The 20,443-nt window shown below is 35.5% G+C and overlaps 1 protein-coding gene across 21 annotated transcripts in view; it reads right to left on the bottom strand.

The window, feature by feature from the left end:
- Positions 1–20,443, bottom strand: part of MYCBP2 (MYC binding protein 2, E3 ubiquitin protein ligase) — a 200,644-nt gene that overhangs the window by 138,774 nt on the left and 41,427 nt on the right. For 20 of the 21 annotated variants that reach the window (XM_010578098.1, XM_010578115.1, XM_010578175.1 and 17 more), the window contains exons 8-17: positions 18,108–18,204; positions 13,004–13,077; positions 11,700–11,838; positions 10,824–10,900; positions 9,049–9,253; positions 6,184–6,348; positions 5,300–5,458; positions 4,346–4,550; positions 3,494–3,639; positions 1,323–1,424 (exon numbers count right to left, since the gene is read on the bottom strand). In XM_010578098.1, the coding sequence (XP_010576400.1) occupies positions 1,323–1,424; positions 3,494–3,639; positions 4,346–4,550; positions 5,300–5,458; positions 6,184–6,348; positions 9,049–9,253; positions 10,824–10,900; positions 11,700–11,838; positions 13,004–13,077; positions 18,108–18,204 (1,369 nt within the window). Of the gene's footprint in view, positions 1–1,322; positions 1,425–3,493; positions 3,640–4,345; positions 4,551–4,851; positions 4,941–5,299; positions 5,459–6,183; positions 6,349–9,048; positions 9,254–10,823; positions 10,901–11,699; positions 11,839–13,003; positions 13,078–18,107; positions 18,205–20,443 lie in introns of those variants that run through there. The other variant, XM_010578182.1, reaches the window with a different exon arrangement.

Raw genomic sequence — 20,443 nt, 5'->3', positions numbered from 1 at the left:
CCCGCCCCCCCCCAACTGAAATTTACCCCCCAGCTCTGTCATCATTACCTTTCTGGGCTGAACAGCAGCAGCTTTCAATAATATCTGGGCATTCAATGACGATTCAAGAAAAAAATTATTGTTAGCTGTACCTAGTATTTGCCAGCAGTATGCAATGCAGCTCCAACATAACCTAGACAAAGGAAGAAAAAAGTCTTCCCCTCTCCACCTTGCAGCTAAAATTAACCACAAAGATTCAAAGAAAAAGAAATATTCCATGCTTTTCCACATGCATAGGAAACTATCAGCTTTCTCTTCCTTGTTGCTCCTTATTTGTGGTAAGACCCGTAATTTCTTACATGCAAGTGAAATAAAGCCACAATTTGCCCCACAAGGTTCACTGGTGTGGGGTCTAGGAACTAAGTTTGATCACAACACGCATTTTGCATCTGAGTAAAAACAGTATCTAATTCATAAAAGGAGAATCAAAATGGTATTTACTAACACAGCAGGAACTTGAAGAGCAAAACTTTCCAATAAAGTTGTTCCTCTTCTCAACACACAATAATCTTACCAACCATATCATCATGCTTCACTAAAATATTACGTTTTATATCAGTCTAAATCTCTCATCTTTAATTATTTGCAAGATTAAGACACTGAGGTATTTTAAAACAAGAAGAGTACTGAAAACCTGTTAAGGTATGTACTGTTTGTGTGGAAAATCAACAATAATTCCTGAAGCAGATAATACACAAGGCAAGAAAATTTTGAAATTATGTAGTGTTTTGTTTTTTTAATTCAGTCAGTGTGTCAATTTTTTCCATGCTATTCAAATACTGAAAAGTTCATTTTATAAAACAAGAAATTCTGCTATTATACAACAGAAATTCTATATTATCATAATATTTTCATAATTATATTAATAAATAAATAATTCATATTATAGGTAACTAGCACTAGACAGGCTTGCAGTCATTTCAACTCTTCATATAAAAAGGCATATAAACTCTTCATATAAAAAGTGTTTTAGCATCTAACACTAAAAAAACCCTATTATTCAACCAGGAAACAGCAAAAAATGAAAATTGACTACATGAAAGTGATACAAAATGCTATTCTTCACCATTAAAATTCTGATTCTTATGAGTAGACTTTGTTAAATTTTTTACAATTTTCCAAAAGCATGCTAAATAACATAAGCTAGCTATTTAGGTTCTGATTTTTGTTTGGTTACTGTATTGGCTCACTGGAGCAAAACTAATTAATTTCCATTCTTAGAAAACAGACTAAGTTGTTTGCTTAAAATGTTCAAGCCCCTCATCAATAAGAAAGTCACTTACCTCTTCCTTCTTCCAATCTATGTCTCCTATTTACACGTTGCCGCTTTTCTTCTTGCCGTAACTGAAGGTGTTCTTCAATATTAACTCCAGGAACAGGGACAGCTACACAGATTAGGAAAATAAAATATGTAAAACTATCTTTAAAAATTGTTACGACGGTAATAAACCCTAGAAGTTAAGTAAATGAAAACTGAAGCCTACTTACTACCTGCTTTTTACATGGCTCTGACACAATATTTAGAAATAAAGCAATTGAGTAAATTTGTAGAAGAGTTTAAGGCCTTATCTCTGTATTTCCTGGTTTTCACAAATCTGCCACAATTCCAATATCACTGAAAAGTATTTAGTACTTTCTTTCTATCAGGCATATACATATTTATATTTAGTTGTTATGGTTATCTCAAATTTTCCCAAAAAAGTTTCAGAAAGGATTATTATTAAAACAAGAATAAAATTGTTTATATTTTGAAAATGTTTTCAAAAATAGATTAGATAGTTTTTAGTTTAAGAATGCTTTACCACTATACACTCTGTGCTTACTAAGAAGCATGCAATTACTTTAATGCATGTATACATCTGTAGGTAAATCTGATTTATTTACCAAACTAGCTAATTTAACAGGAATTTGAAACAAACCGATAAGCACTTTTTTAAACAGAAAACATGACTTGAACACAACAATAAAACTACTATAAGCACTACATTTTTCCAACGTTTTTTCAGCAAATTGCAGCAACCTAAAAAAAAAAAAAATGCTTTGCCCCCAACATCAAACAAAAACTCCACCTGGCAGCACTGTCACCTTTCTCCAAACAAATGTGGTCCATGCCCTCACCTCAAACTATGCCAAGCCCACACACGACCAGGAGCTGTTGTCTATCCTGATAGGAGAGGAGTTAGCAAAGCGGAGCTTAGCACAAAAACTGTAACTCCACCTGGTCATGCATGAGAATAGAGCTGTGAAGCAGAGCTGCTATTGCCACATTCACCATCAGTATAAACCTACTTCGGTGATAGCCATATACAAGCAAATTACATTTAGAAATATCCGTATGGAAGTATCAGGACTGCACAGTGAGGTTATTTTTGGTCCTTGGTGTTAACTTATCAAGAGAACCACTTCTAGTTTTTATTTAACTTCTGCTTGGGGAAAAAAAATCCCACACTCGAAAGTATAGTATATAGTTTTCTACTATTACTATTCCCCCTCCCCGCCCCGATAAATTGGTGAGATGTATATTTTAAGTCACACATCTGATTATTTTGTGGTACTTTTCTATACTAGATACCATATCCATGTATCCATGCAGGATTAAGGGCTCTATGTAAATCTAAACATAAAAAAAAGCAAGGAAGGAAAGTCTGATCTCCAAAAACCTGTATTTGCCCAGTTGTAAATACAGAGAATACAATATTAAAGATTCTGTGACAACAGATCTTATAAGGCAAGATCCCAAACTGTATTTTCCAATAATCATACCAGTTGGTAATTTTTCCCCTAAGGTGGGTATTTGGGGGGGGGTGGGATTAGGGGGTGGTGGGAAGTGTCTCAGGTTTTTTTTTAAAGTAATTTCCACATTCCTGGAAGCTTTTTCTCTCTGAAAATTTCTAACAGAAAAAAAGTTTTCAAGAAACAATATTCCCCATCTTTTATGTGACTGCAAAAAAACCTGATAAAAAGATTACAGAAAAATTTTCAGGCTATCAAAAACGGACAAGAACAACTTTGTAGTATCAGCATTAGTACCACAACTGCACAGGTCAAAATGGCACACGTCTACAATAAGGGCAACTTCGAAATATTTCACTTACCAGAATGATCCCACTTTGCTATATCACCAATAAATAAATCTGCCAGATAAGCAGCATTTTATCCATTTTAACAATATACTAAAACTGTCCTGTAAGTCTAAAAGTTCAGTAATTTGATTAGAAAGAACTGCATTATTTAAGATACGAAGTTTTATCATACAGAAGAATCAAAATACTAACCAAAATATTAACTGAAAAGAACAAACTATTTCTAAACTAACCTGCTAATCCAATTCAAGTTCCAAAAGTCAGCAGTGGGATTGAGTTTATTAAAGATTGCAAACAGATGTACTGAGGAAAAAACAAATGTGCAGTAAAAAAGAAAATTAAAAGCCATCTTGCTAATTCATATCACTTACCCAGCAAGAGATCTAAAGGTATCATCTCTTTTACAGCATCAAGGATTCCTCTTTGCCTTGCTTCTTGGCCATCCAGTTCTCTAGCACACGCCTTGCAGCAGCCACATACAGCACAGCCTGACTCACCTGAGCCACAGCCACAGATTCTGCAGCAAACAAAGTTGCTTTATCACTGTCTTATTTCGTGCATTACTGATGCCTTGGTAATTAAAACATACATTATTACTTTGTTCTATCTGTGGACACGTAATTTTTCCTGAGGTAAACAAAAAGTATAGCTAGTTTAAATCCTAGCTGCTGTTGCGTGGTACCAGGGAACATACACTGACCATACATATCTGAACTGACTTCTCAGCACTAACTATTCGTCACTTAAACATACACCACATGAAAACTCGAACAAGGAAACAAGCACATGCAATGCTGGAGAAATAGTAACAGCAATATGTAAAGCAGTGGCTCTTTATGGAGTGCAACCCTGAAGTAATAGATAAAAGCAACTGGAACAACAAGATAAAAAAACTTCCATCATAGGACAAAGAAAGGTTATCCCAAAGCCAGCAGCTCTGTCAAGAGACAGATTATATTAGCGTTCATATTCAACAGCTTCTAGTAAAGAACTATACACTAAAGAAATGTAAAAAAATGCATTTAAAACTAAATCACCTGCAACCATCACAAGCTATTTACAAAAATTTTGACCTGCTTCAGATTTTGAAAGCACAGACTCTCTTTTTAGATGTAATCTTAAACTTCAGCCTAAGGTAACAACACATCAACTCAGTTTACATTCAACACACGCTTTAGCCATTCAACACACTATAGCAAGTATATTTCCATATGTTTGCTTACCCTCCAGGTACTCTGTCAGGACGCCCACTACTAACACAGCTAGCTCCATATCCTGTGCAATCTCCACACACAGTGCACACCATACACTGCTCCAGCTTCCATTTATGCATGCCTGGAGGACACATCATGGACTTCTCATCTTTTTCATCCAGTTCCTCTTCTAGGTCTTCATCCATTGCTGTTGCCATGTTCTCAACTCCAAAACCTAATTAAGATATTGAAACAACAGCTGTTTTCCGAGGCCAACAGTGGCTACTAAGGAAGCTCTGAAGAACACTCACAGATCAGATTTTAAAAGAAATGACTAGGCATGCCTGATTTGCATGCTCAGCCAGCATAATGACACTCTTGAAACCTCTCTGAGCATGGGCTGGGGTATATAGCTAGGTTTCACAACTGAAAGGGAAATGAAACATTTCTATTCAGTATACAAGTAATAGGTCATTTACTCGTCAGGCATAAAATACTCCAATCCAGCAAAGGTGAATAGGTTTGACTTTTCATACCTATGTTCAGGAATAACGGAAACGTTCAGTTGTGCCAAGAAAGACGTAAACTTGCATTCAAGCCCCACTTAGGCAAACAACAGCCTCCACACTGAATGCAAACAAGGAAAGGTAGAAAATTTTTTCTTACTGGGTCAACCGCATGTAGTAAGACAAGGAGTGATGAGGTTTGGTTTTATTAATTTTTTTTTGAAGAAAATCTTTTTCACTGACAAAAGAAAAGTAATTGAGGGGTTTTTTTAACATAACTAAGTTTACAAGTATGTGCAAAACACTGAATACCTGACAGTTGAAATGAAAGCATCCATACCTGGGTTTTTTTTAAGCTCATTGCAGGTACTTAAGCTTTAGTTACCAAAATTATATTTTGTAATAAAATGCTTAGCTATGTTTTCACTTGTGATATTTTCCAGCACACAAAACAAAAGGAATAATGTAGGTCCCTCACCCTTTCCTCCCTGGCTCATGGAGCCTGTGTCTCGTCCACACTGTCCTTTATTATTTACGCCAAATGTCCAAACTTCACCATTCTTCATTAATACACAGGTGTGAGCTTTGCCCATGGCTACTTGAGTCACAAAATGGCCTTTCAAATCTGTTACTAAACCTATAAAACATAAAACAGTTGAGTGGTAAATTGCACTTTCTACCCAAGAAGGAAATTTCAACAATACAACAAAATCGCTAGTGGATACTGACAATTTTTGAATTAACAGCAAGGAAGAAAAACAGCAGCTACAAAAAACAAGTGCTAGAGTAAGAAGTGAAAGGAGAATTAGGCTTAGGCCATTTGTCCTGCAAAGAAAGAAGAGCCAAAACCAAATCAAACCCTGCTGCAAATCACTTGTTCTGAAAAACAATTCTAAAGGGGTCATAACACCATTGGAGTTTATTTCTTTAATATTTTTATTGAGATGTACTGGATCACCTGCAAATTCAAAACAGGCTGTCTTGTGAGCAGCAGAGAAACATATAAGGCCTGGTTTCCTGCAGCATTTGTTCATGACAAAACATGTCTCATTTCTGTGACTTTTTCCGGTGTGGCCTTCTAATGTCAGATTAATACAACAAATTTTTTTTTTTTTTTCCTCCTTAGTGGAAGCATTCATTTGGGTATTTGTCACCAGTGCTGCTATATATTTTTACAGAACTTAAGGAAACTGTCTTCTCTCTCTTTCTATCTTTGTCACACTTGGCTGAATCAGCAGAAATTCAGAAATCTATTAGAAGAGTAAGAAACACACAAACATAATTTCCGCAGGCTAAATACTTCCAGACTAATTTCAATTACTCTACTTGAGAAATCACTTAGAAGACAAATATTTAACTTACTTGTACTATCAGAGTAAATGGCATCTTTTCCAAACATGTAGAGTTCTCCATCTTTTGAAATTACAGAACTGCTTCCATTATTGCATGCTGTAGATATGACAATCTTTCCTTCCATTTTAATAATTTTTTTAGGCTTATATGGTTTTGACTGCCGTCTGCTTTTAGCTTCAAATAAATAAATAAATAAATTGCAAGTCATTCTACCAAAAAACCTTCAAAGGCATAATAACATTTGTTTTACAATTAGGGGTTAGTTTTTAGACTGCTACTGAAAAAAACCCCATCTGTGTGATCTCCTGGTCTAATTTTTATTGTATTACAGTGGTTTCTCTCAAAAAATTCAATGGCAAGCAAAGTCATGATTAGATAAGTATCTTTCAGGAATGATTCTTCAAGTTTTTCTTTTTTTTATATATATATATATATTGAACTAACTTTATGAACTTTACAAAGCAGCGCATAGTAAAAAAAGTCCTCATTGCTATCAGCGAAGTATATATATGACAATATATGCACAATAAGTTCACAGAAAAATGTTACACAAGTTCATTTATTTAAAAGAAAAATATTAAATTCTCTATTTATTAGAACCATATTTAGAAAACCTGTGAGTCACAACAGATTCCCACAAGATGAAAAAAGGAAGAAAAAATACTAAAAAAAGCCCATCCCCAAATCATTTTTTGCAATCTGGCCTCAAAGAAAACAGTAACAACATAGCTGAAGACTGGATAAAACAACAAACAGCTACCATTACTGCCTGTGAATTTTCACCCAAGTCAGAGAACTGCCAGCTACCTCCATTTGCTGACAATTACCAACTTGCTACAAAAAACACCCACCCACCCTTACTGACAGAAACCCAGTCTCCCTGCCCAGGTTTAAAAGAAAACAGGGGAGAAGAATTAAAACTTGTGCATATCCACTCTGAGCCAAATTTGAGTGACAAAGAGAACCAGATGAGTCAGAAGAGAGTTGAACTTCTTTTAAAAGAACTCAGAAAGACCTTGATCATGTCCTTGAGTAGATTCTACAATAAGATCTAGTAAGTACTAAATCTTCTCACCTAAATTTTACTAGTATAAACAAAAGCAGTGACAGCAATTTACTTCAAAGTGCTAAATTTTTATTTCACCTGAAATTGTAGATTAATTAAATATACAACGAAATGAATCAGTTTAATTGTATTCTGGATAACTTCCCAATAACTGTGCAAAGAAATCCTGAAATTTGTGCTTTTAAATGTATTTCCTGAAATCTTTTTATTTGAATCTCTTAAATTTACTCTACATTTACTGGAAAAAGTAGTATGATTTTGTCCCACACAGTTTTCAGTAGATTTGCATTTAAATAGACTCTACAAAGTTACTATAGCACATACCATGTTTGTTATCCAAAGACTTTTACACAGGAGTACTACTTAAGTTCCTCTCCCCCGAATACATTCAAGAATCCACTCCATACGCACTATCAAAACTTAAAATATGTTCTTGCCTGTATTTTAGTTATATTTCATGGGAAACCCCACACATTCTTGGGGAATACTGTCAGTGTAGTTAATCTTTCACAGGAACAAGTTAAATATGCTTTGTTTCTGCATGAGCTATGCCATACCTCATGTATGCAGCCCACTGAGCTTTTGTTAACAACTTTCTTGAAGAGTAAACCTCCTACACAAGCTGATTGAGACAAAGCTGGACTCTACCACTGCCGTTTCTCAAGATTTTAAATCTATTTTTAAATTGTATTTTAAATCAATTTTTGAATTCTAACCATCTACTACTACCACCTAGTCTTGAATTTTATACCAACTTTTGAGTGTTATTTATCATATTTCTAACTGACTGCACTGAGGCACAAAAATTTCAGTCTTATTAAATTTGTGTTTAAATTCTATGGCTAGCAGACCGAAGTTTTCCACAAACCTGCTTTGTGAAAAATATATTAATTTTAATGGTAACATCAAACTACACTATTACAACAGAGAGAATGAGAGATTAATTTGAATTTGAGTTAGGCTTCAACACTATATGAAAATGCCATCTATGAAATATATATTACATTATCCTATTAAAATGTACACATCGTGAGGCTGACAACTCAAAAATATCAACTTTGTTTTAAGATCCTCAGGAACTAGGTATTTTTCAAAACACATTCTTCCTTCTTTTTTTTTTTTAAATTAATCTAACACAACATAACAGAACAGTCTGTTTCCTAAAGTGAAGTATTTAATTTAATATCACAGCAGATCACAGCTTTAGGGCATCTAAAGCTATCTTTCATTGTCTTATAAAGTGTATTTCAACCTAAACACAGAACTTGAGAGATCAAAACTAGGAAATTTGATAATTTTATATTGAAGAGGCATTTCTTAGTCTGAAGATCAAATTAATCTGTCTTCTCTAATGTCTGAAGGGCTCTGCTTGACCAAGCACAGAAGACCGTGCTTCTACAATTTCTAACCATTGTACCTCTCCATTACGGAGAGGCATTAGCTGGCAAAACACCCATTTCCAAAGTTCTCTCAAACAACAGTGAAGAGGCAAAAGTTTGGCTCTTCAGTTTTTCAGACAAAGTCCCAGGCAGACAGCATGGCGTCTTGACCAAAATTATGACTGCCTTTTCTCAGGACAATGCTAAAATAGCACTCCCACCACACAATCCCAACTGTGGTAAAACTGAGATCAACATCTCTAGCTGGGAGAGACAGTGGCACTGGTTGTCAGGACCTGTGGCTGGCGTAAAATTCAAACCCAACGGCATGCCTACATGTTCTTGGAAAATGTTAAAACTCATCTTTTCAAATTAAAAGGTGGTTAATAGGCTTTTATTAACCATTGATCAAGCAAACATAATACGTACTTGATTCGCCATCCTCTCCTTTACTAGCCGAACCTGTGAAGAATATGCTTCCATCCTCAGCCACGAGTAAGGCATGTGAGCCATCATGTCCAACAGAGAACTGAATAATCTTTGGAGATTTTGTGATTGGGAGTTCAACCCATTTTCCTGCTGAGGGACCACCTTGTTTGATTCCAAGGCTCTGATATTTGCCAGTATAATAAATCTAGGAGAAAACAGTGTATTGTTTTCAGTTATGCCACAGCACTTCAAACTTGCTTCATTGTTAAAGTTGCATTGTTTTGAAATCCTGTCATTTCAAACCATACAGAACTTCTCCTGACATTGTTTACACCTTTCAATATCTCTATCCTAAACCCATGAATTTTGACTTAATGGGGGAAACATTCTGATTAGATTCTGCTTGTTTTGAAATGCGCTTTCTACTGTGCCACAGAGTTAGTTTTCACATATAATTGTTTGGCTAGATGAGTTGAACACACAAGACAGAACTGTTCAGAAGAAACTACTCAGAGGAAACCAAGCATTTAAAACACTTAAGAGAAATGTCTGGTCTGTGTTAAAACAACATAGTATTATAATAAAAATAATTAAAAATACCAATTACTACAAATTTTAATATGCTTCAACACATTTTTAAAACATTTTCAGTAAATGCACAGTGGCCACTGAATACATAAATAACATGGACTAAAATATTTCACATGAACAAATGAAAAACTGATATGAACTAAAAAAAGGTTTCGTCTAGAACCATGTTACTCAACAGTAATATAAAATGGCTGTGTTAAACCTATGTGGGCACCTAAAGCCATTTTTCATTGTCTTACCAAGTGTGTTTCATACCTAAACACATAACTTTAGAGATCAAAACTAGGAAATTTGTTAATTTTATATTGAAGAGGCATTTGTTAGTCTGAAGATCAAATTAATCTGTCTCCTCCAATGTCTAAAGAGTTCTGCTTGATCAAATTCTGTTTCAAACTACTAAATTCTATTAGGAAAATATAGTTACGTTTATTTATGAACATTTTCACCAATCTCACTGTTTTGACAGCAGCAGAGCAAGGCCTTCATTCCAATAAAGCAATAAAATTCTGAACACAGGAAAACAAAGAACTACGCTTATACAAGTAAAATAACATTAGTTTCCTAAACCAAAATAGAAACACAGTAAATAACGTAAAAAGTCATAGTGACAGTAAGCAGAATTATTTCTCAATTTCAATGAATATGCAAATGCCTCTGAAAAACAGTCTCCACTGAGCAGAATCAACATATCAAATCATTAAGAATAGGTTTAAAGAAATCAATTGAAAACTTTGCATAGGGGAAGTCAATAGTTCTCTGAAGGATTGGAAAACTCAGGTTGCGATTTAAATAAATTACTTATGGTCAGACTGTTTATGGAAAGTTATGGGTAAAAAATTTCGCAAATGTGCTAGCATATCATTTGTAGACAAAAGGTAATTTTGTCCCCCAAATCTAAAATAAACCCTCACACTGTCTCTAGGTAAGACTGACTGTAGAAATTCCTATAGATTCAAGCCACAGATTTCTCAACGGTTGCAATACCATCTGTTTATGTTTTCAAATAACCATTTGCCTTTTTCCCTTTAAAGTGGGCTCCGAAAATGTATTGAAAAACAGTCATATAAATTCATTCTAACATACTAAAGAGGCAAAAAGGAGTTGTGGAAAATAATAATTAAATTAAAAAACATGTAGAAATACATTGATGAAATTTGCTATTTATTACAGAACATTTTCAGTACCTTTCCACTAGCAGTTTTCATTAGTGCAAACTCTCTTCCAGCACCAAGGACAGCTGATTCCTCATCAAACCCTGTACCTGTGTGACAAGTAAGATTGCGTTAACTGGACAGTTTAACCAGGCAGTTTCACAGACCAGTTTACGGACCTAACTCTGCCAGGGAGATTTTGTCGTAACAAAGATTCTAAGGAAGTTACAAGTGAAACAAAGTTTTGCTGCCACAAGAAGGCTTACTGGGCTAGACCTGGCAGAGTTGTTCAAATGGGAAAAAAGCACCAGCATAAAAGCAACTGAAGTTGGTCAGAAAAAAGGTTCATGTGGTCAAATATGCTTTTGTTCTGACAGTGCCCAAAGCAGACACCTAACAGCAAAAAAACCCAAAGCAAAGGCCAACTAATATTTCTCCAAAATACCTTTGTAGACACCAACAATTTTGCATCCCAAATTCTGATGCAAAGGTATTTTCCACGTATTTAGTATCTTTCAATGCATTTCTTTTCCATTAATTCAGCCAGCAGTCCTTTTAACTATTGTTAACTTTGACCTACAGCAAGGAGTTCTATTGCTTAACTACCTGTTATATGAGCACTATCACGAAGTCCAAGCTTCAAACAATTATATATTTATTATACAACTAGAGGAAAATACTGGAAAACCATGAATAGTGCTATAGACAGAAAGGTGGTTCAAAATGAGCGTATGGATTACTGAGTCAAACAATGCTTTAGCAGTTTTAAAACCTTTGTACTTCTCCACGTGTTTATAATGGAGCTATACCTTCCTGCACATAATAAAGGCAAAAAAGGGAAGGACAGTGTTTCAGTTTTATTATTTGAATTATTAGGCTTGTTATTAACCTTCAAAGAAGAGAACTTACTGATAATGTGCAAGTCTTTCTCCAGATCAAACAATGAGATGCCACAGGCATGTAAGCATTTTCTTGCAAGCTTAAGCTGCAGTTCTTGTTGCAGTACTGGCTCAGTGCTTGTTGCAAATATTCGCACTACAAAGCCATCCTGCAATAAATAAATAAAAATCTACTTTATACTGTATAATAAATGCATTAATTTACTTTTCATGGCCTAAGTACATTAGTATAATACTATTTCAGAGTAAATTATCAGAGAACACATTGATAAAGTAACATTTATTATAGAGGAGAAAAGAAGAAAGTGCCAAACAGGATGAGCTGAAGATAAGCATCTGACAGACCTTAAACACATACTGAATTTTATGAAAACACACTATGAACACTATAAAAATAGTGAATTGCTATAGAAATAATTAACTCTGAATCTCACTACAGAAAACTTGCTTTTATAACTATTTACGTCTATCTTTTAAGCCCTCAATATCTTCAGATTTAGAACCCAAAATTCTGCATGCAGTTTAAGAGTGAGTGCTTTAAAGAGTAGCTGAAACAGGTTTCTGTCTACAAGTGCAGATGAAGTATCTTCATTTGGCCATGTTAAAAAAAGTTGTTCTGTTAACAAGGAAATGGATTAATCCTGGTTTTCTTATAGTTGCATATCTGGTATCTTTTGCCAACCCTATCTCACCCCACCCCTGCCCCATCCCTGTTTTACAGCTTTCTCACTGTCAAAAAAGTAAGAACTGTCTGCTGAACAAAACAGAACAGCTAGAACTGTTTTGCCGCTAGTAGAAGCACTTATTTGGGTTTCCACAGCTTTGGCCAATAGGCAATTTTCATATAAAAATCTATTGGAATGTAGTATCTTTCATACCTTTTCTATTAAATCTGGCTGAAATTCCCCCAAAAGTACCAAAGCAATTACAGGAAATTAAATTAGAAAAAAAAATTATAATTAAGCTCTGAGAAGCTTATCCCACAGAGGCCCTGCAGAATAACATGTTAAAAAGCCATTATTCCATGTATAAGATTTTTTTCTCAGAAAAAGCAACAAAGTTTTTCTTAAAACTTACCTCAAAAATAAAAGGAAACCTGAAAAATCCATCACAAATCAAAATTGTGTTGATAAATACCAAAATACTGCTCTTTTATGCACAAATATGGCAGTTTCTTATTATGTCTAGTTACATAGACGTCTTGTGTTAGTGAAGAAAAAGCCAAACATTAAGCAAAAAAGAAGCTCTAAGTATTGTAAAATAAAACAATTCAGTTGAGAGAAAAATAGTTTACCCATCATATGTAATACTTACATCTCTAGATGCTGCTATTTGATTAATATATTCTCCATCAGTGAAAAGGATATTCTGCCCTTCAGTATGACAGTCTGTGAGAGAAAGATGAAGTGCACTGCATCAGTTTATATTAACATACACACACTGTTCTCTGCTTCTGTCTAATTCATTCTCACTACAATCAGACTATGGGAGTTGTAGTCGGTCTAAAGAGAGGTCATACTGTCCTGATAACACTATTTTATGCTAGGATCTCCTCTCTCACCAAAAGCATATAATACTCTTTTGTCCCTTGTCATGGTTTCAGCTGGGATAGAGTTAATTTTCTTTCTAGTAGCTGGTGTACTGCTATGTTTTGGGTTCAGTATGAGAAGAATGTTGATAACACACTGATGTTTTCAGTTAGTCTAAACACTACTTAGCAACAAGTCAAGGATTTTTCAGCTTCTCATGCCCAGCCAGCATGAAGGCTGGAGGGGCACAAGCCGTTGGGAGGGGACACAGCCAGGGCAGCTGACCCAAAGTGGCCAAAGGGGTATTCCGTACCATGTGATGTCATGTCCAGTATATAAACTGGGGGGAGTTGGCCTGGGGGGATCGCTGCTTAGGAACTAACTGGGCATCAGTCAGTGAGTGGTGATCATCACTTGTTTTGTATATTCCAATTTTTTTATTATTATTGTCATTTTATTATTGTTATCCTTATCATTATTAGTTTCTTCTTTTCTGTTCTATTAAACTGTTCTTACCTCAAACCACAAGTTTTACCTTTTCTTTCCGATTCTCTCCCCCATCCCACTGGGTAGGGGGGAAGTGAGTGAGCAGTTGCGTGGTGCTTAGTTGCCAGCTGGGGTTAAACCATGACACCCTTTAAGAGTTATTAAAGCATTTCTCATTGTATGAAATATAAGGGGCTACCCCAATATTTAACTACAAAAACATTTAATATTCACCTGTGAGGGGTATTCTAAACTATTACAACACAACTAAATTCCAATTTTCTGGGAGTGTTAGTCTTTCTCCTTCCCCAGAGACTTTTTTTTTTTTAATAAGGGCCATTATCTTTAAAGAAAATTTTCATCAGTCCAGCTTATAAAACCTACAGAAATAAATGAAACAGAATCAAACTCTTCATTATTCATCTCATTTTTCCATTGTTCATAAATTTCACCAAACTATTAATTTGACATTTTTTGGAAAACTATAAAGCATATACTTGAATGCATCATACATTTATTGAAAACAGGTCAACTATTTCCAAGAAAAAAAGGCAGGGAAAGAATTCTGCCCATATTAGGGGAAAAAAAGAAAAAGGACACTTTCTCTACAAGTTTAAAAGTATGTCCCTACACCATCTCTTCTTCCCTTCTTGCTCTGCTGATGGAGCTACTAAGAGATTGGTATTATATGGCTTGTGTGGTGCTTGTTTCACTGATTACACAGGAAATAGACCTCTTCCAAAAATACTACAGGACAGCTACTTTACACTCTAAATAATCTGTTTCATAACCTGAACAAAGATCCAGTATCAGTCATTTTATCTAACAAATTTAATGCTAAATGAAGCACACATAATATATCCATAATATCCTTCTGGCACAACCATTTGCTATTTTTTGCTAGCTAGCTAGAGCATTTTATTAAGAATAATACAGCTGAAAAACCCCCACAGTATTCACAAACCCATAAACCTGTTTACTTTTTAGTACTATACTGCCCAGTCCAATATAGTATCTTACCAGGAATAGAATATGCATTAGGTGGCCTTCTCTAATTCTCCCATCTTGAAGTAACAGACCTAAATTAGGCAACCTCCCCCTTAGAGCACACACAGATATGAATCACAAAGAGGGTAAGCAGCAAGCAGGATGGAGAATGACAGATACACTGAAGTTTGAAAAATTGCTCTCTCAAAAATAATCTTGGATTTAATGACCAAAGTCCATTCATGTTACTAATTCTCTATGCTGCAATGTGATATTAGTGATAAAACAAGAGTTGTTAGTAACTTGAAGTTTCAAAAATTATCTAAATAACTTTTCTGAAAGGTTATAGGAAGTTAGTAAGTATTAAGATCCATTGAATGGCTGAAAACTACATGCTCATGTAAGCATAACAGTCAAGGAAAGAGGATATTCTGGCCACCAGTGGGTCCATATTACACTGTTTGGCCTACTTCTTGAGTCATTTCAAGAAAAGACAAGCCTCCCAGTAAACATTTTTGGGGGTTGTTTGTATGTTTGGTAGGTGTGTTCATAGAAGAAATCTGGAACAGGGATGCTTGCCTTTTTTTTTTTTTTTTTTTTAATGTATGTTCTTCAGAAGACTTCCTGAATATTAGCACTTGATTAGATAACATCCAGGCCCAGCATTAAATATCAAATTAATGGGGAGAGTAGAAAATGGAAGGCAAATGGAATATCTGTGACAAGTAGGATAGTATAGTGTCTCAGCTAGCAAGGAGCTCTTATGATCAATTGTAGTCTTATTCAATCTGACTTTGGAAATTACTCTGGCTACAAAGATATCCAAGGTTTCTCTCTGGAGATTACTGTAACAGAAAGGGCTTATGTTTTACTTAAAGGACATAACTACAGACATCTGTTAATCACAGCCTCCTTAGAGGCTTCAGGAGATATTGACTGTCAAGCATCACCTTCCGTATTTACATAGTGCATCCCGTACCTGGCTAATAAGTACTCTTGAATTCATTTAGGCTACCCTCAGTTAGCAGTACTTTTCAGACTAAGTGAATAGTCCTGAGCTCCAAGATATTAATGTGTAATTTCAAAGAACAATGAAACCATATACCATGTAACTTCAACTTCTTCAGCTGAACATAGCAACCTTTCTCTAAGGTAGGGAGTAAGAATTACTGTTAAAGAAATGGTCAAGATGAAAACCTCCTCTGTAAATTCAGGTCCAATCACCTAGAAAATCTCATAGAACTCAGGGATTCTTTTATGACATTTGGAACTGGGTAGACAGATCCACAGCTCAAGGACAGTGTATGAAGCTTGGCAAAGGCATCAGATACAAGAATGATGACATACAGTCTGGTAGTTCCAGATATGTTGTCAGATTTGCTAGATCATCTATCAGAGCAGAAAGACTGCCCTCTGAAATAGAAGTTTATGGTTTCGAGAAGCTGGTGGATCCTACTGTCTGAGAAAGGAGAAGATAATGTTCCATAGTTCACTGAGTTTCCAAAGGTCACAACTTGTAGCTAGGATCAATTCCTAATCACATCTCCTAATGAACTCCTAATCTCCTACGCATCCCTGTAAGAATAAATATGAATACCTTATTTAAATGCAATATCACCAGCCCAGGAATTTGAAAGAGATTAACTCCAGATAGAGCCATGTCTGAACACCATTACCAACTAGGAGCAAATAGTTGGAGTCATGTCAGTATTCAGCTGTTAGCAAGGTTACTGCCCTCTAGTTCTATCCCATGTCGTTTTTCAGAACTACAACATGCTGCAGGTCATTATTAAGATTACAGTGGGGCAGCCACTACTGTTTAGAGATATGTACCTACTCAGGCTTCCTCAGGATAGGTCACATACCCTCCCCCCACCTTCATTTATTTCCTTCTAAAAGGAAACAGAAATAACCAGAAGTGGACCCCTTGGAATTTGTCCTAGCCAAAAGAACAAGGCCATATCTGCTCACAATATAACACTGAGGTAAGTGTGTAGAAGTGCACAAAGCAAACCAGCAAAGTTCAAGGGCTGAAATACAAAGGGTAAGAGTTATGAAGAACATCTAGCATCCACTTTCATAGCATCACAAACCACACGAAATGCAATTGTGTGAAATAGTTTGAGGGATTTCTGAATGGGTATTCCCACAGTTATAAGATTTGCTTTTGCACTGAAAGATTAATACATTTTTGTTTAGAAGGCATACTCTTGTTTAATTTGTGCCTTTTTATAGTATAAACACAAGGCTGTCTTGCAGAATGATGCTTGTCACTGAAATTTGCAAGATAAAGCTAACAGCTCAGAGTTGTAGACTTCAAATGTGCTCAAGTGTCCCTCAAGACTCATGAATTGCACTGATTTCTTTACCAATGGTAACTTAATTAAGGACCTCAAAGGACCCTACTGGTTGAAGAAGCTGCCTTGAGGTGAAAAAAGTGGAAAAGCAATCCTACAAGGCAATTTGTCAGGTCCTTGAATGTGCCCTCACTCAAATTTCTCATACAGCCCCACAAAGACCAAGCAGCTTAAATAGACATCCACATTTTAAGGACTTGCAGAAAGTTGCATAGACTAGATTCTACATTCATAGTTTGTTTCAAAAATTACTGTTTGTGTTTGAAATACAAAAAGCCTACAGAATTTTTCTGAGGTTTCAGTCAGTGCCTTCTTATTTTTGTCAGGATACAACACAAAATCTTTCTCCTCATCTATAGAATAAACCTATCACTGTTCAATCAAAAGATATTCTTGTGCCCTTCTACTGTTCACATGAGTGGCTAAGAACAGATGTGTTTCACGAGGAGGCCATTAAAACATGTTCCAGGAACATCCTCATTTTCTAAACAGAGACCCAAGTTATGAGGATCCTCTGCAAAAAAGCCAAGGAAAAAAGCCAAACAGAAAACCCAAACAAAAACTAAACTACAGAAAAATATCCCCAAACAAACAAAAACCCCCACCAGTTTAAACATCAGAAGCATGGTCCATCAGTGCTCATTAGCCTCCTTTGTTTTTTGGATACATTTCTACCTATATTTAAAAATGGCTTTGGTCATAGTTTGTAACTACCTACATGTAACAGATACTGGAAACAAAGTTGTATCTGAGCCAAATGCTCGAAGTTCAAACGAGGAAGAAATAAAAATTCTTTAAGAAGGAAGTTAAGCTCTTGGAGTCTTTAAATTAATATGACCATACATTCTAAAATGTTGCAATATTCTTCCAGTAGTTGGAGTAAGATGCAAGACCTCTGAATGAAATACTGCAGCTAGTCTAACACAGCAAATCAAAGTCATAAAAAAGCAGTCTCTTTGTGATCTCAAAATCTGTCTCAATTTCCTTTCTGCTTACCTGAAAATACATAGCATGTAAACAGTGAACTATAACCATCTTCTCGTATCTGGACGTTCTTACCTGGCAAAGCAACTGTACCGTCTTGTTCCAAAGTTTCAGGGTTTATTCTTACAGCTGTCATACTGTGATTATTCGCATCTCTATATAATAAATAACCCTGGTAAGAGTAAGAATATATATATTGGTATGAAAATATTCTTAAATACATCAAAGGACATTGTCAAAAGTGAAAAAAATGCAATCATTATTTTAGGTATTGTTTAAAAATTTTTGAAAGCTTTTACATCAAATTTACTTCATTTTGATAATCAACTTTTTTCCACTAATCAAATTCTGCAATAAAAACCAGAAATTTGACGTCCTTCCTCTATACTTTACACATGCTATGGATCAGCATGCTGAAGCTCGTATACAGCTTTTGAAGCCACATATAGCAATTCTGTTCTTCATATGTGTATACAATTACAGCTAAATGCCACAGCCACAGCAAAAACCAATGTTCCTGTCTCACTTTCCAAATCCACAAAAGATTCACAGGAATTCTGGGAAGGAGATACATATATAGAAGAGTGACCATTAATGAATATTAATATGTGCATTAAAAACTAGGGAATTTTTCAAATATGTTAAGTAACTACTTTGACTCCAACACTAACAAGATTCCATGTATTTATTCTTTCTGAGCTCTTCACCAAAGAAATTCCTGCAAAGTATATGGTGATTTTGGTAACATCGGCCATGACACAAGGTTACATACAATGAGTTCTTATACTGCTCACCTCCCAACTCCTAACCAGACCTAGAGGAAGGGAGATATTTGGGACTAATGATTTCTTCTTTCTGTTTCTCCACATGCAGAATACATTCATTCCCCAAGATTACCTATTCTGGTCAGCAACCCACAACAAGAAGTCTCCCTTGGTATACCAAAATAGCATCTTCTCTCTCTGTTCATATGTATGTTCATATTTTTTTAAAGGTTTGATTCAGTCATCAGTTTAGAAGGTTACTCAGTAAAAAGATTTGCCTACCTGAAACTCACATTTGAGGTTTATCATTTATACCTATAACTTTTGAATGCACTTTTAAACACACACAGTCAAAGAAGTTTTGCTTTAGCTTAAACTAGATAGGCTGCATAAGCTGCCACATTTGCATAACGTGCACAGATCCATGTGAAGCAATATGGCAACGTTGCTCTTGTATCTTTTTTGATCCCACAATGCCTGTGAACCCTTGAAAGATTTTTGAGGGAGCAGGGTAGAAACAGGCGGGGAATTTACACTTAGAAAGCACTTCTGCCATAAAAGCAGCTACAGGAAAGGAAAAAGATTACTTAAGGGCACTTATGAACATATTCATTCAAGGTGACTGAGGCCAAGCAAAGTAGTATTCACATACAGGAGGGCTGCAGAGGCCAATATGCATAATGACTACGTAATGATTCTAACAACAGCAGTGACAACAAGAGAAATGACAATGGCTTGCACTTGCTTGAAGCATGACTGGCCTCAGATGTGGATTCTACACATATAAGGACAGATGCATTTCACAGGGACATTACTAAGGCTTAACCTCAGAATATCTTCATTTGTCAAAGAGTCAGAGACCCTAATTACAATCATCTAACAACAACAGAAAAATCCAACCAACTCTCCTCCTCCCATCTAAAACTAGTTGAATTTTCCTGGATAAATCAATCTCTGTGAAATGAGGAAAAACAAACCCACACAAACTAGGATAATTAAGTAAAGAGCATTAAAGTAGATCGAAAAGCTTCAGTCTAAAGAAAGCTAGATGAAGTGAGAAAAATCACTTGAATTTGAGCTAACTTTAACCATGCACCTAAAAGGAAATGAGACTGAGAACACATCTTACCTCTTTTACAGACACATACTTAGCAGTAAGTGCAACTTACACATCTTCCTATAAATATAGCCCCAGAGTGACATTTTTCCAACTAGCAGTGCCTTTGAGTGCAGTCACTGTGTGAATGCATACACCTGTACAAGCACTCAAAGAACATCAAATATATTTATAGATATGTACAGGATGTCCAAATGTCTAACTCTATATAGTGAAACTGTATGGATTCTATTCCTTTCCAAACTGATAAAACAGGCTCCTGAATGAGTGCAACCACAAACATTTGTATTGTGCCAGTATACCTTTTGGTGATCTGTTTCAAATCTAAACAAAACCATATTCTGTATATATCTCACTTCAAAAGTGTGGCAAGGAGTACACTTAATTACAATAAAAATTCCTCAGTAGTTAAAAAATGAAGTAAATGAATTGTTCTCTGAAATTTAATTTTTGGTTTGTTGTGGCATTTTTTTCGTTTTGGGGGTGGGTTGTTTGTTTGGGGGGGGGGGGGGGGAAAAAGGCACTCAGGG

Source organism: Haliaeetus leucocephalus, unplaced genomic scaffold (assembly GCF_000737465.1).
Source record: "Haliaeetus leucocephalus isolate CR32 unplaced genomic scaffold, Haliaeetus_leucocephalus-4.0 Scaffold61, whole genome shotgun sequence".
In the NCBI taxonomy this organism is placed as follows: domain Eukaryota; kingdom Metazoa; phylum Chordata; class Aves; order Accipitriformes; family Accipitridae; genus Haliaeetus; species Haliaeetus leucocephalus.
Note: the sequence above shows the minus strand (reverse complement) of the source record. Positions and strands in the feature narration are given on the sequence as shown.